General features: G+C 36.6%; 1 protein-coding gene across 1 annotated transcript in view; it reads right to left on the bottom strand.

Moving 5' to 3' along the window:
* LOC135207432 (uncharacterized) overlaps positions 1–15,000 on the bottom strand; it is a 72,871-nt gene that overhangs the window by 14,488 nt on the left and 43,383 nt on the right. The window contains exon 3 of the mRNA XM_064239158.1: positions 3,239–3,310. Within this exon, the coding sequence (XP_064095228.1) occupies positions 3,239–3,310 (72 nt within the window). The remainder of the gene's footprint in view (positions 1–3,238; positions 3,311–15,000) is intronic.

Below are 15,000 nucleotides of genomic sequence, written 5' to 3' on the forward strand. Positions count from 1 at the left end.
CTTTTCGGACATCAATTCCCTCCCCACCCCCCTTGGGAAACTCGCCATCGCCCTCTCGTGAGGTGTCAGAGAAATCCAATTACTCACCCTCCTGTTACCAATAAATTTGTCTGATGTCTCCCTCCTGTTCTCGGGTAATGGCATGGCCACTCCTCTCTCACGCCGTCGTGGTTACTCCTGAGATAATTGGGGAAGTTTCGTTAGTAGGGAAAAAGAAAGAGCAGTGAGAGACAGAGAGATAATCAGTAAGAGTAATTATAACAGATGGTTCAAGAACAGATGTTTGTGCTCTCGCTGTCAATTACAAGTGTTGGTTCAAAAGCACATGTTTGTTTGTGCTCTCACGGTAGTGATAAGCTCTGAGATAATTGGGGAAGTTTGCTTACTAGGGAAAAAGGAAAAGCAGTGAGAGAGAGATAATCAGTGAGAGTAATTTCGACAGATGGTTCCAAAACAGATGTTTGTGCTCTCGCGGTTGTGGTTAGCGCTGAGATAATTGGGGGAGTTTGCTTAGCAGGGAAAAAGAAAGAGCAGTGAGAGACAGATAATCAGTGAGAGTAATTACAACAGGCAGAGGAATTACTTGGCAGGTAAACAGCGTTCGCAAGTGGGAGACAGTAGTAAAATAAAAATGTGTGATTAAAAAATAACACAAAGTCAATAGTTTTCGTTTTGAAAAATATGTGGAATAATTGAGTGATTCTCAGATATTTTTTTTTTTTGTCTACCGGTATAGTCCTTCCTTCATTCCTTGCTTTCGACAAGAAAACCCAGAGCCCAGGTGAATTCGTTAATAGTGTAATACTCGCACAGTTTTTCTTTCGATTAAACCCCCTGATGTCTTTTTTTTTTCCTTTTTTTTAACAATAGGAAGTTTGCAAAATTTGTCGCCACAGCTGCGGAGGAAAAAGTGCCTAATTTGAAATTCGGCTCCGATTGGTGGATAGGAAAAGTCAACGGCCATCTAAAAGTAAGCACACCTCTCTCTATCTCTTTCTCTCAATTATTTATTATACCGCCTCGTCGCTAATTAAATGGCTATCTTATTTACTACTATTCCTCATCGTCACTAATCAAATGGCTATCTACTTCAAGCAAGCTCACAACTGAAGAGATACAACACATCCCACTGTAGGAACTTCTTTACATACAAGATATGTGATACATGGAATAAACTGCCACCAGAAGCTGTAAACAGAAACCGTGTGAAAGAGTTTAAAAGAAATCTAGACAAAATCATTAGGACACTGTGAATGAACTGTAAAACCTGCTCTTACAGATAACTGAGCACATGTCTCCTCGGATGGACTAACAAAGTCTTTGAGGCATCCTAACCCTTGTAACTCTCTCTCTCTCTCTCTCTCTCTCTCTCTCTCTCTCTCTCTCTCTCATTATTCATTATATTCGACATTTTTTATGTTGTTATCTAGTTATCTCCCTCTCTTTTTCTGTATAGTCATTCTTTGATAATTTAAATACCCATTAATCGAAAGCAGGATATACTAAGGACGATTATCGTGTTTACAGGTCTGAGAGAGAGAGAGAGAGAGAGAGAGAGAGAGAGAGAGAGGCTAATATAACCTTTTAATCAGTTAGATAGACTAATGGTGACATTAATCCCGTTTACAGGTCTGGGAGTTGTCAGAGAGAGAGAGAGAGAGAGAGAGAGAGAGAGAGAGAGAGAGAGATTACTTTAATCTTTTAATATGTTACATATACTTATAGTGACGTTTATCTTGTTTACAAGCTTGGGAGTTGTCAGAGAGAGAGAGAGAGAGAGAGAGAGAGAGAGAGAGAGAGAGAGACTAATTTAACCTTTTAATAAGTTAGATATACTTATAGTGACATTTATATTGTTTACAAGCTTGGGAGTTGTCAGAGAGAGAGAGAGAGAGAGAGAGAGGGGGGGGGGAGAGAGAGTGAGAGAGAGAGAGAGAGAGTAGAGAGAGAGAGAGAGAGAGAGAGAGATTCAACTTATACCATTGTATTACAGAGCCCTCCGAGAACGAGAGAAAAATGTATAATCTTTCATTCTACATAATACATTCACCGGTGAAAGAGATTTTTATTTTGCGAGGATAGTTTCACGTAATATGTATGAATTATGATCTTAGACTGGTTTTATCATTTTTTTTTTCTTCATTAAACAAGAGAGATAAGGATTCACTCGGGAAGCAAGTTGTTCTGTTTCCTTCGCCCTTTGTGATGTGGGATGTCTCCTGGAAAATTTCTTTTCTCGTGTGGCTTAATTATATATATATATATATATATATATATATATATATATATATATATAGTATATATATATATATATATATATATATATATAATTAAGCCACAATAGAAACATTCCCCACACGAAGATCAAGACGAATTCTGGAAAGGACGAGTGCTCAACCGCCTGATCATTCATAATATAAACTAGCTTGTTACCTAACCTTCCGTTGTTTTTTCAAATGTTTGTGCTCTTACTTGTCAGGTTCCTTGAGGTGACATATCACATTTTAGTGAACAAGACCACAGTTGATGGTCGAAACCTTTAATCCTGTACAAGAAAGATATATATTTTAAAACTACAAGAGGATTTTACTTCATTGTGGATTGTATCCCCATAAATATATATATATATATATATATATATATATATATATATATATATATATATATATATATATATATATATATATATATATATATATATATATACACACACACACATATATATATATATATATATATATATATATATATATATATATATATATATATATATATATGTGTATATATATAATATATATATATATATATATATATATATATATATATATATATATATGTATATGCATTAAGCTACAAAAGTCCATTAATATCCAATCCGCTCTCGCGGTTGTGGGTAGCCCTGAGATAATTGGGGGAGTTTCCTTAGCAGGGAGAAAGAAAGAGCAGAGAGAGATATTCAGTGAGAGTAATTACAACAGATGGTTCAAGAACAGATGTTTGTGCTCTCACGCTCGTGGTTAGCCCTGAGATAATTGGGGGAGTTTTCTTAGTAGAGAGAGAGAGAGAGAGAGAGAGTAATTTCGACAGACGGTGTAAGATCAGAGGTTTGTGCTCTCACAGTCGTGGTTAGTCTTGAGATAATTGGAGTTTACTTAGTGAAGAAAAAAAGAAAGAGAGAGAGAGAGAGAGAGAGAGAGAGAGAGAGAGAGAGAGAGAGAGAGAGAGAGAGAGTACTTACACTAGATGGTACACAAACAGATGTTTGTGCTCTCACAGTCGTGGTGACCGCCGAGATAATTGGGGAAGTTTCCTTAGTAGAGAAAAGAAAGAGCAGTGAGAGACAGATAATCAGTGAGAGTAATTACAACAGGCAGAGGAATTACTTGGCAGGTAAACAGCGTTCGCAAGTGGAAGTTAAAAAAAATGTGTGAATAAAAAATAATACAAAAGTCAATAGTTTTCGTTTTTAAAAATACGTGGAATAATTGATAGTGATTCTTAGATTTTTTTTTTTTTAAGTCTCCCAGTATAGTCCTTCTTTCATTCCTTACTTTCGACAAGAAAACCCAGAGCTCAGGTGTATTCGTTAATAGTGTAATACTCGCATAGTTTTTCTTTCGATTAAAGTCCTCTGGTGTCTAACAATAGGAAGTTTGCAAAATTTGTCGCCACAGCTACGGACGAAAAAGTGCCTAATTTGAAATTCGGCCTCCGATTGGTGGATAGGAAAAATCAACGGCCATCTAAAAGTAAGCACACATCTCTCTATCTCTTTCTCTCAATTATTTATTATACCGCCTCGTCACTACTTAAATGGTTATCTTCTACTTCAAGAAAGCTTCTCTCCTCTCTCTCTCTCTCTCTCTCTCTCAGCCGAAATTATTTACTACTATTCCTCATCGTCACTAATCAAATGGCTATCTACTTCAAGCAAGCTCACAACTGAAGAGATACAACACATCCCACTGTGGGAACTTCTTTACATACAAGATATGTGATACATGGAATAAACTGCCACCAGAAGCTATAAACAGAAACCGTGTGAAAGAGTTTAAAAGTAGCAAGACAAAATCAATGAATGAACTGTAAAACCTGCTCTTACAGATAAGTGAGCACATGATGTCTCCTCGGATGGACTAACAAGTCTTTGAGGCATCCTAAATCTTGTATCTCTCTCTCTCTCTCTCTCTCTCTCTCTCTCTCTCTCTCTCTCTCTCTCTCTCATTATTCATTATATTCGATTTTTTTTTCATGTTTCTATCTAGTTATCTCCCTCTCTTTCTCTGTATAGTCATTCTTTAGATAATTTAAATACCCATTAATCGAAAGCAGGATATACTAAGGACGATTATCGTGTTTACAGGTCTGAGAGAGAGAGAGAGAGAGAGAGAGAGAGAGAGAGAGAGAGAGAGAGGCTAATTTAACCTTTTAATCAGTCAAATAGACTAATGTTGACATTAATCCCGTTTACAGGTCTGGGAGTTGTCAGAGAGAGAGAGAGAGAGAGAGAGAGAGAGAGAGAGAGAGAGAGAGGGACTAATTTAACCTTTTAATAAGTTAGATATACTTATAGTGACATTTATCTTCTTTACAAGCTTGGGAGTTGTCAGAGAGAGAGAGAGAGAGATAGAGAGAGAGAGTAATTTAACCTTTTAATAAGTTAGATATACTTATACTGACATTTATCTTGTTTACAAGCTTGGGAGTTGTCAGAGAGAGAGAGAGAGAGAGAGACAGACAGACAGACAGACAGACAGACAGACAGATTTATACCATTGTATTCACAGAACCCTCCGAGAACGAGAGAAAAATGTATAATCTTTCATTCTACATAATACATTCACCGGTGAAAGAGATTTTTATTTTGCGAGGATAGTTTCACGTAATATGTATGAATTATGATCTTAGACTGGTTTTATCCTTTTTTTCTTTTTCTTCATTAAACAAGGATTCACTCGGGAAACAAGTTATTCTGTTTCCTTCGCCCTTTGTAATGTGGGACTTCTCCAGGAAAATTTCTCGTGTGGCTTAATTATATATATATATATATATATCTTCTTCTTCTTCTTCTTCCTAGCTTAAACCCATTTTTATATGGGGTCGCCATTACGAATGAGTCGTCTCCATCGATTTCTGTCTTGTGCCTCGTTCTCATTTATACCTTTCAATTCCATATCTTCCCTTACACAATCACGCCATCTCTTCTTGGTCTTCCCTTCTTCCTTCTACCCTGCACTTCCATTTCCATCGTATGTCTTCCAACATGCCGTTCCTCCCTTCGTAACAGGTGTCCATACCATCGAAGCCTTCCTTCCTGTATTTTCTTCGATATTTCAGCTACCTTTGTTGATCCTCTTATATACTCATTTCTAATCCTATCTTCCCTTGTTACTCCCGACATCCATCTCAACATTCTCATTTCTGCTACATCCATCTTCTTCTCCTCTGTTTTCCTCATACTTGCCGTTTCTGTTCCATATAACATTGCTGGTCTGACCACCGTCCTATGGAACTTTCCTTTCAATTTCAGAGGGACCTTCTTGTCACAGAGGGCCCCTGATGCAGACCTCCAGTTATTCCATCCTGCCTGAATTCGGTGTCTCACCTCTTGGTCCATGCTTCCACTATCCTCCAATACGGACCCTAAGTACTTGAACTTCTGTACTTTCTTTATTTCTTCCCCCACCAATCTTATGCTACTTCCACCGTCCTCAGTAATAACTCAGAACACATATATTCGGTTTTTTATCTGCTTATTCTCATTCCTCTCTCCTCAAGTGCTGCTCTCCACCTCTCCAACCTCCCCTCCAACTCCTTCTTCCCCTCTGAACACAACACAATGTCATCCGCGTATAATATGCACCATGGCACTGCTTCTCTAAACATCCCTGGTCATTACATCCATCACGATGTTGAAGATGAATGGGCTAAGTGCTGACCCCTGGTGTAATCCAACTCCTATCTCAAATCCATCCGTCTCACCAACACTACTCCTCACTCTAGTATACACATTCCTGTACATCTCCTGAATAATTCTGACATACTTTTCCGGCACCATCTTCTCCCTCAAACATCTCCATATTTCTTGCCTTGGCACTCTGTCATAGGCCTTTTCAAGGTCTATGAATACCAGATGCAGGTCTCGTTGTTTTTCTCTGAATTTCTCCATTAGCTGCCTTATGCAAAATATTCCATCCGTTGTGCCGCTTCCCTTCATAAATCCTAACTGTTCCTTCCCTATTCTAACTTCCTCTCTCAGCCTGCTATCTATGATTCTTTCCAAAATCTTCAACGTGTGAGACATTAGTTTTATACCTCTATAATTACTGCATTCCTGGACATCACCTTTACCTTTAAATATAGGTATCAATATGCTTTCCCGCCATTCTTCTGGTATCTTTCCTGTTCGAATATTTTTACCATCAGATCATACAAGATGTCTACCCCTTCCTCTCCTAAGGCTTTCCAAACTTCGACTGGGATTAAGTCAGGTCCTGTTGCCTTCCCATTTCTCATTCTTTTTAAGGCTCGTATCACTTCATCCCTAGATATCCCATTACCATTCCCATGTTTACTTGTCCATCCTCTCTTACAAGTCTTTCATTTTCTTCATTTAGCAGTTGTTCGAAATACTCTTTCCATCTTTTCAGGATGCTTCTTCTTCTTTTTTACGACCGTACCATTCCTATCTTTCATTTGCTTAATATGGGTGATGTCCTTTGTTCTTTTATTTCTTACCTTTGACAGTTTGAGCATCTTACTCAACCCTTCCTTGGTTTCCAGTTCATTATAAACCTCTTCATATGCCCTTGCCTTAGCTTGAGCTACCCTTTTACTTCTTTGTTTCTTTCTCTTAATCTTTCTCTGTCCTCCTGCAGCTGTGACTCTTCAAATCTCTTCTTTGCCTCCCTTTTACCTTTCACCACTTCCCCCACCTCTTCTTCCCACCACCAGCTCTCCTTTTCCTCCCATACTATTCCAGATGTTTCCCCTAGTATCTCCTTTCCATGTCTTCTAATCACTGATGCATTATGCCTCCACCATTCTCCCACATCTTCAATTCCCAGATCAAACCTCTCTCAGCACTCTTCTCCTGAACTCTCTCTTCTTATCATTATCCCTCCCTAACAATTTATACCACTTGATTTTCTTTACCCCATTCGTTTTCGTTTTCTTTTCTCTTTTCATCTTTAAATCCATACAAAGGAGCCTATGTTGGGGGGCCACGTGGTCACCTGGATAACTTTACAATTCCTAACTTCCACCAGCCTTGATCTATTGTAAAGGAGGTAATCTATTTGTGTGCATCTACCGCCACTCCTGTATGTTATCAAGTGCTCCCTCTTCTTTTTGAAGAATGTGTTCACTATTGCCATATCAAAGGACACGGCAAAGTCTACTATACTCTCTCCTTCTGGGTTTCTCTCCCCAATCCCATGTCCTCCATGCACACGTTCAATTACATCCTTTTCATTTCCGACATGTCCATTAAAGTCTGCCCCCACTACAGTCCTCTCCTGCTCTTCCAGTTCTTGCGTTACCTCACTCATTTCGTTCAAAAACGGCTCTCTTCCTTCCTCTGTGCAGCCCACTTGTGGAGCATAAGCGCTAATGAGTTCATTGTTTCCCCGTCCATAACATATCTTCACTCTCATAATGCGGTCATTTCTTTCTACTCACTTCCGTCACTGCATTCTTCATTTCCCCCGACAACACTACTCCAACGCCATTCCTACCCTGCTTATTTGCTCCACTATAGATTAACTTGTAGCCATCCCCCAGTTCTTTAGCTTTATTACCCTTCCATCGAGTTTCCTGCACACACAAAATATCCACTCTCTTTATCCTCATTAACTCTGCCAACTCTCTTCCTCTTCCTGTCATAGACCCAATATTGAGCTGGCCTATTCTGATCACATTTAGAGCTCGCTTCTTTAGCTGCACCCGCTCATGATGCAGTAGCCCTCGCCTTGTCACAGAGTTAGGGCGATGTGTCTGTGCGTCGTTTACGGAGTACGCCCTAGCCCTATTCTCATCAATATCACGACTCATTCCATTGGCTTTGGCGTGGGTTTTTTACAGTCGGATGCCCTTCCTGACACCAACCCTCCCTATTTATCCGGGCTTGGGACCGGCACCCATTGAGGCTGGCTTTGCCCCCACAGGAGGCTAGATTTATATATATATATATATATATATATATATATATATATATTATATATATATAGATATATCTATATATATTATTATATATTATATATATATATATATATAGGAGATATATATATATATATTCATATCTCTCTCTCTCTCTCTCTCTCTCTCTCTCTCTCTCTCTCTCTCTATATATATATATATATATATATATATATATATATATATATATATATATATTAGGGTTTGTGCCTTGTATGATAAGGCGCCCTATGAGGTAATGTTAGACTAGCGATAATCTTACGCTAAGTCGGTTGGTATTGCACTTCCATCTTCAATGGAGTGTCTGGGGGTTTGTAGATCACTTACGAAGTCGGTATTATCTTGTTGGTTGTTACGACGATGTGTTAAACTCATGGTGAGGAGGTTCTTGTAGAAAACACGAAATATAAAAATATATGTATTCTTCTGAAGTTTTACATGCTGAAGATCAGATATGATTGTACAAGTCTTCTAATAACGATAGCTTGATCGCTTCTGCCAATGATGATGGCTAATCCTATTCCTCTACATGATAAAGCTTAGGTAAAGAGGTACAGGTCTTCTAATGACGATAGCTAACTCTGTTCTGCTCGTCTACCATCTCTGTTACAAGTTATGAAGGAACAGACAGTAGTTCGAACATATGAACATACATACAAATGACATAGTTTCATACGAACACAATCAAAATAATTGAGACACGCTACAGATCACGTAGGCCGTTTGAATTATAGGTCGGGGTAGTTGTCTCAAGCAGGGAGCTTGGACTAATGTTTATAAACAATTGAATGACTACAGGTGACGGCATGTTATCTTAGCCTACATACTTATTGTATACGTCATCTTTAGCGTCTCTAGTCTGATCACATTCCTGCAAGCAATCTGGTTGACCTTTTTAGTTTTAGACTTTTATATATATGGACTCATTCCATATTTTTATTATGTAAACACTTACATCAGCTCGGTCAGCTACCAAAACCAACTACTGAATATTACTCAAACTTGACTTGCATTTGACTTATAGGAGTGTGATACAGACACTATGTGAATATATATATATATAAGTAAATAAAAATTCATGGTGTACATGAATTGATTCAAGTAATAAAAATATAAAACAATGATATTGGTAAATAATAGTGATCACGTGATATATAATGATACAGTTTTTTTCACTTCATCTCATTAAGATACATATGCTACAGAAAATACTAATGTACTCTGATAATTGCATAGAATGAAGATTAACATGATAAAAATCATATTTTAACTTGATAAAAAATTGCATATATGAATTGATAAAATTATTAATGTTTATGCTGATTGATTCGTTGATTTTTATGCTAAATGTTATATATCTGATTCATTATATTCATATACTAACTCATAATAACTGCAGATATTGGTAAGATAAAAGGTAACAGATTGATTATAGGCTACCTGATTTGTTTATACATATGTATATGGATTCATATAATTATGATTAATATATGTGCATTTAAATAGATTCCTATTGCGTACACGCAAAGATATATTTTGATTCCATTATTTTATGATCATTTATATATAGATTCCTAGTGCGTACTCGCAAAAATATTTCGATTCTGTTATTTATGATCATTTATATAGGATACATGATACTTTATATATATAGGATACATGACCGAGGTTATACTACTTCACTTTTAACTAGCGTTCGAACAACTTTTCGTCCATTACACAGTTCCAGACAACCACCTATAGCCCAATGAAACGGCCTGTTTCACAGGGTTAAAAACAAGGGGAAAATTTGCCTTGGGTCGGGTCCAACGCTTTTCTTTTTGCGCTCATACTTATTCTCTGCATCCTAAGCTACACGATTACGTTCGCGATGAATAAAAAAACATCCCCAGCACGAGTCCTTCGCCAGCAAAGTAGAGTTGAATATCCTTCGGGTCGTAATTGTCGGAAGTATGTCCCTTTCGTAGTCGATTCCGACAGCCGCCGGAGCATTCCGCATTAAAACGAGATTAACGACGAGATACGGTGTCGGTCGAAGAAGTCCATGAAATTCCTTTCACATTGTAGGCGGTTGTCACTTGACTGTAGTCATCCGCTGCGACGAACGATTTTTTGAAGTTGCGATGTGAAACTCTCGTACTGCAGGATACTGTAACCAGGTTCCATTAATCAGCCTGCAAGTGAAATTATACTTGTCACAAGGGCAAAGTAAATTCAGACAACATCCAAATACAGGGGAGGGAAGAGAGCCATTTAGACCAGACTTAACCCACATGAATTCGCTGATATTTTGAAATTCAAAAGTCCGCTGTACAAACTTTTTTATCCATGGCATTAACAATGAGTGAACCTATCCAGGTCTATGATGACTGTAAAAATATCCATAATTATAACAAATAAACAGATATCAATACAAATCCCAAAGAAAATTCGATATTACTTGTAGTGAATTACTAGACAAAGAAGTGGAAAACGGAGCTATTTGTAAGATTGCCAGGCAACATAAGAGTCAAAGAGAAGATTAATCATGATTCTATATGCCCTAACAAAAGTTTCATATTCAATATTCTCGCGCGCATCCTCTGAGGTTAATTTTTTTAAAAACTTTATTAATAGGTAGGAGATGCAACGAAAAAAACCCACTATGTAACTAATTTCTAAATAAACTTTGGGGTTTTCAAGAAAATGTGACATTTTCCCAAGAATGTTTTACTTGAATTGTAATAGGCTAATGTTGCAAGTAAATATTTCTTATCCACAACTTGATAATTCTAAATGTCCGTTTACCCATGTCATAAGCTGAATTATTGACTCTAATTGTCTATGAGGTTCAGAAAAAAAAAAAAAAAATTAATTCATTTTGATGTTATAGAAATTCTATTTCCTTATTTTGTTTATTAATTTTAAAATGATTGCAAGTTGCATTGCGCACACCGATAGACACTTGTAACCTACGTCTGCCTTGCCCATGAGAGTTCGGGCTAAGCATTCCTTTCTCCAGTCAATCTGTTTTGCAAGCAGAGACGACACACAGATGAAGCCTGTGTAAGCAGATTATTGAGGTTTAAAGGAACAAATGCTGATACGGCAATGATGACGTCGTCACTTGGCAGGAGATTGCTCTCAGCCAGCTAAGAGTTACGTTACTTGCTGTAATAAATACGACTTTAGGATAAATTTTTGTTTTTTAATACTCGACCCACATGAGAAGAATGTCTGAAAAAAAACAGTACCAAAATTGAACAATATATTAGTTTCATGTTGGAAATCTGCATAATTGTAATTATGTTAAATTAAATATTCCTTATTCAAACTATATGAAAAGGTTTCCATACAAATTCTATATATATTATTAGCCCTGTATAAGATTCATATAGGATTATTTCATAGATAACATTTTCACTTCTAGACTTCCTGACTTTAAAATCTCTTTTATTTTATTTTATTTATTTTATTTATTATTATTTTATTTTATTTATTTATTTATTTAATTTTTTTTTTCATTGACTACGAATATAAATCACCGGGACAGACAATATGTCAGTAGATTTTGGATATGTGTTTGAACTTTTAGCTTATTTGTCATTACTAAAGCGTTAAGTTAGAGTTCAAATCTTTACGCATATATATTTGGATATTTAATTATCTATGGTTACGTTTTGCTTTATTGATTTTATCGTGATTCCTTTTTTTATTATAATTTGTAACCCTTCCGACTTCTTACGGAGTGTATTATATTGACTCCACTTGTATCCATTATTTATTATTTTTTTATATTTATTTATTTATATATTTTTTATATATATTTGATAATTAATGGTTGGCTTGAATATGTGGAAAAGTGTTCTAGCGGCGTACCGTATAAGGCTACTTGCGGCATCAATTCTATAGATACAAGATATAAATGATAAAGGTATTTAAAACCGCGAGAACCGCTATAATCCAGTTCGGATCCAATATCACGAGTTGTAACTCGTAAGACATTGACACTTCCTATTTAATTATCAGTTATTCTACCAAACCGATTGACTCTGGGTGATAAAATATATTATTGGTTTTCTTAATGGAAAGGAATTCACACAACGTGTTAAGGAGATTATTATTGATTTACACCACCCGAGTCACAGATTATTATGTGTTGAATTCCATATTTACTGACTTAGCACTCATAAATATTCGTAACGCACTCAATTGCGGTGTTTGTTTTTAGTGCTATTAATTCTATATAACGTGTCAAGGAACTATTAACACTAAGAAGTGTTTGTATTCCCTCATGTCAGACTCGTAATTCGTGTTTAATAATTCTACGTATATTCTTTCAAGGATTGATTTGGCACAGGATAGGCCCTTAAACTGACAAGTGTCTTAGTGTATCCCTTGTTTTCATGACACGTGTTACAATTAGTTATGTGCTTTTTATATCTGTAAGCATTGTAGGCCAGTAAAACAGTGATTTGGCTTTCTGTGACATAGTAGGGAACCCTGGATGACGGAATGCAACCAGTTTATGACGATTGGTATGAAAGAGATTATTACTACTACCTGGTCGTTAGTCATCTGCTGTGTTCTTCGGGTTTTCCTCGTCACGGACCTATATATAATATTACATTTGATTACATTATTCTGATACACATACTTTTAATATACTTTTGCTTTAGGGTTTCTGCTCGAAGTGTTTATTGTTTTTGCTTAGCCACTGACCCTGTTTCCGTCCGAAGTGTTTATTGTTTGCTTATTGCTGCTGACTCTGTTTCCGTTCAAAGTGTTTATTGTTTTGGTTATGTCTGTTGACTCTTGCTTTGTTCAGTTTGTAACAGTTCTGCGCTCCAACCCAGATATTCAATGCTCGCGATCTGTTGGGTTAAGGAATTTTCTTGTTTAGATACGGTTTTAACAATAGGCACGGATGTTTCTATATTTTTTAGTCTAATTGATGGTTCTTTGCAGTATGGTGCGGGATTGCGGGATAATGCGTCAGCTATGATATTTGCTTTCCCAGGTAGATATCTTATCTTGGCTCCAAAGACCTGAATGATCATTTGTCACCGAGTTCCTTTTGGACTGTGATTAAAGCCTTTGAAAAACTCGGTAAAGGACTCATGTTCAGTAAGGACTTTATCAGGATAGCCATAGATTATGAACTTAAAATGTACTAGTGAGTTAATGATACCTAGCCCTTCCTTGCCTATTACTGCATATTTACTTTCAGAGGGCTTTAGTTTACGTGAATAAAAAGCTATAGGGAAGAACTGTTTATCATATTACTGAAGTAATACCCTCTTACCCCTTGGTCTGAGGCGTCTGTTGCAATAAAAAAAAATTCCTTATTTAAATCAGGGATTTTTTAAGTTAGGTGAGCTGCATTATTCCGCTTTTAAGATATCGAACGCCTGTTGATGCTTTTTAGACCATAATAAATCTACGCTCTTCTTCGTAAGATCTGTTAAAGGAGCTGTCATGATTGAAGAGTTACATATTTACATACAATTGTAATACCCACTAAAGCGCGAAAGTGCTGTATCTCCCTTTTACGTTCATAGGTACCGGAAAGTTATGAATAGCCGACACCTTACCATGGACTACTTTAAGACCTTGACTAGACACATAAAACCTAGATAAACATGTTCGGTTTTAAAAAACTCACATTTAGATATTTTACTCTGAGATTATTTGTCTTTGTCTCTGTAGCACTAGCTCTACTTTATGTGAATGTACTTCTAAGGTATTAGAAAAGATTACAAGATCATCCATATAGGCATGTAGGTTATCCCCTAAAAGTCTCCAAACACTATATTGTAATTGGGCGCAACGTAAGCCGGAGGCATACGTAAAAAATTGATAATATCCCCTGAGTGTGCTGAAAACGGTGTATGAGGTACAATCACTTAGGTAATGGTATCAGGTAAAAGCCTTTAAGTAAGTCCAAGTTGGTGAAAAAAATTTATTCTAACCTAACAGAGATAAGATGTCGTCGGTACATCGCACTGGAAACTATCGGGAGTCGTTTCCTTGTTTAAGCGACAGAAATCTACGCAGATACGCCAAGTCCGATCTTTTATGGCATGACGTTTGAGGGAAAAATATATGGGCTTATGTGATTTCCTAATGACTCCTATTACTAACATTTTTCAACTTCGTCATTTATCTCTATTTTGAAATTTCATTGAGAGTCTACACGAAGGTACGTATATAGCTTTATGTTTGTCCTTAGACCGTATTTTGTGTTAAATTACATCCGTTTTTTTTTCCCAGAGATCACTCGCTAGTGGAGAAACTTCCTGGTATTCAGATAAAAGATAAAAAAAAAAAATTTCTGCTGAATCACCTCTGCTTGAATGACTTTACGGATATTACTTTAGATAGATTAACAGAGAGATTCATCCACGACTGATTGGGCGGGATTAAAAGTTAGCAACAATAAAAAATGCGATATTTATAACTTCCGTATCCACGATATGTATACTTTTAGGGCTTTGTTCGCGGAAATCGTTATATTTCAGAGTGTCGGGAAGGATTAAAATTTCATTTCCCAGCAAAGTCTTTTTACACGCACTAAGACATTCGAGGGTGCATGCTTCTTGAGATTTTGCGTGCAAACTACGACTGCGGTTGTGGGAGAATTCTGTTGGGTCATTTGAACAATGTTACGATTTATGAGACAAATGTATAGTTCCTTTATATAAGTTATTATTTGATTAACTGTCTCATTTTTGTTCAAACGGATTTTAATATGTTTGAAGGTTTATAGGATTTCCCTTTGATAAACACGCCTTATTTTGCAGGATGTAAGATAATATTTTGTAT

Source organism: Macrobrachium nipponense, chromosome 32 (genome assembly GCF_015104395.2).
Source record: "Macrobrachium nipponense isolate FS-2020 chromosome 32, ASM1510439v2, whole genome shotgun sequence".
Taxonomy (NCBI): domain Eukaryota; kingdom Metazoa; phylum Arthropoda; class Malacostraca; order Decapoda; family Palaemonidae; genus Macrobrachium; species Macrobrachium nipponense.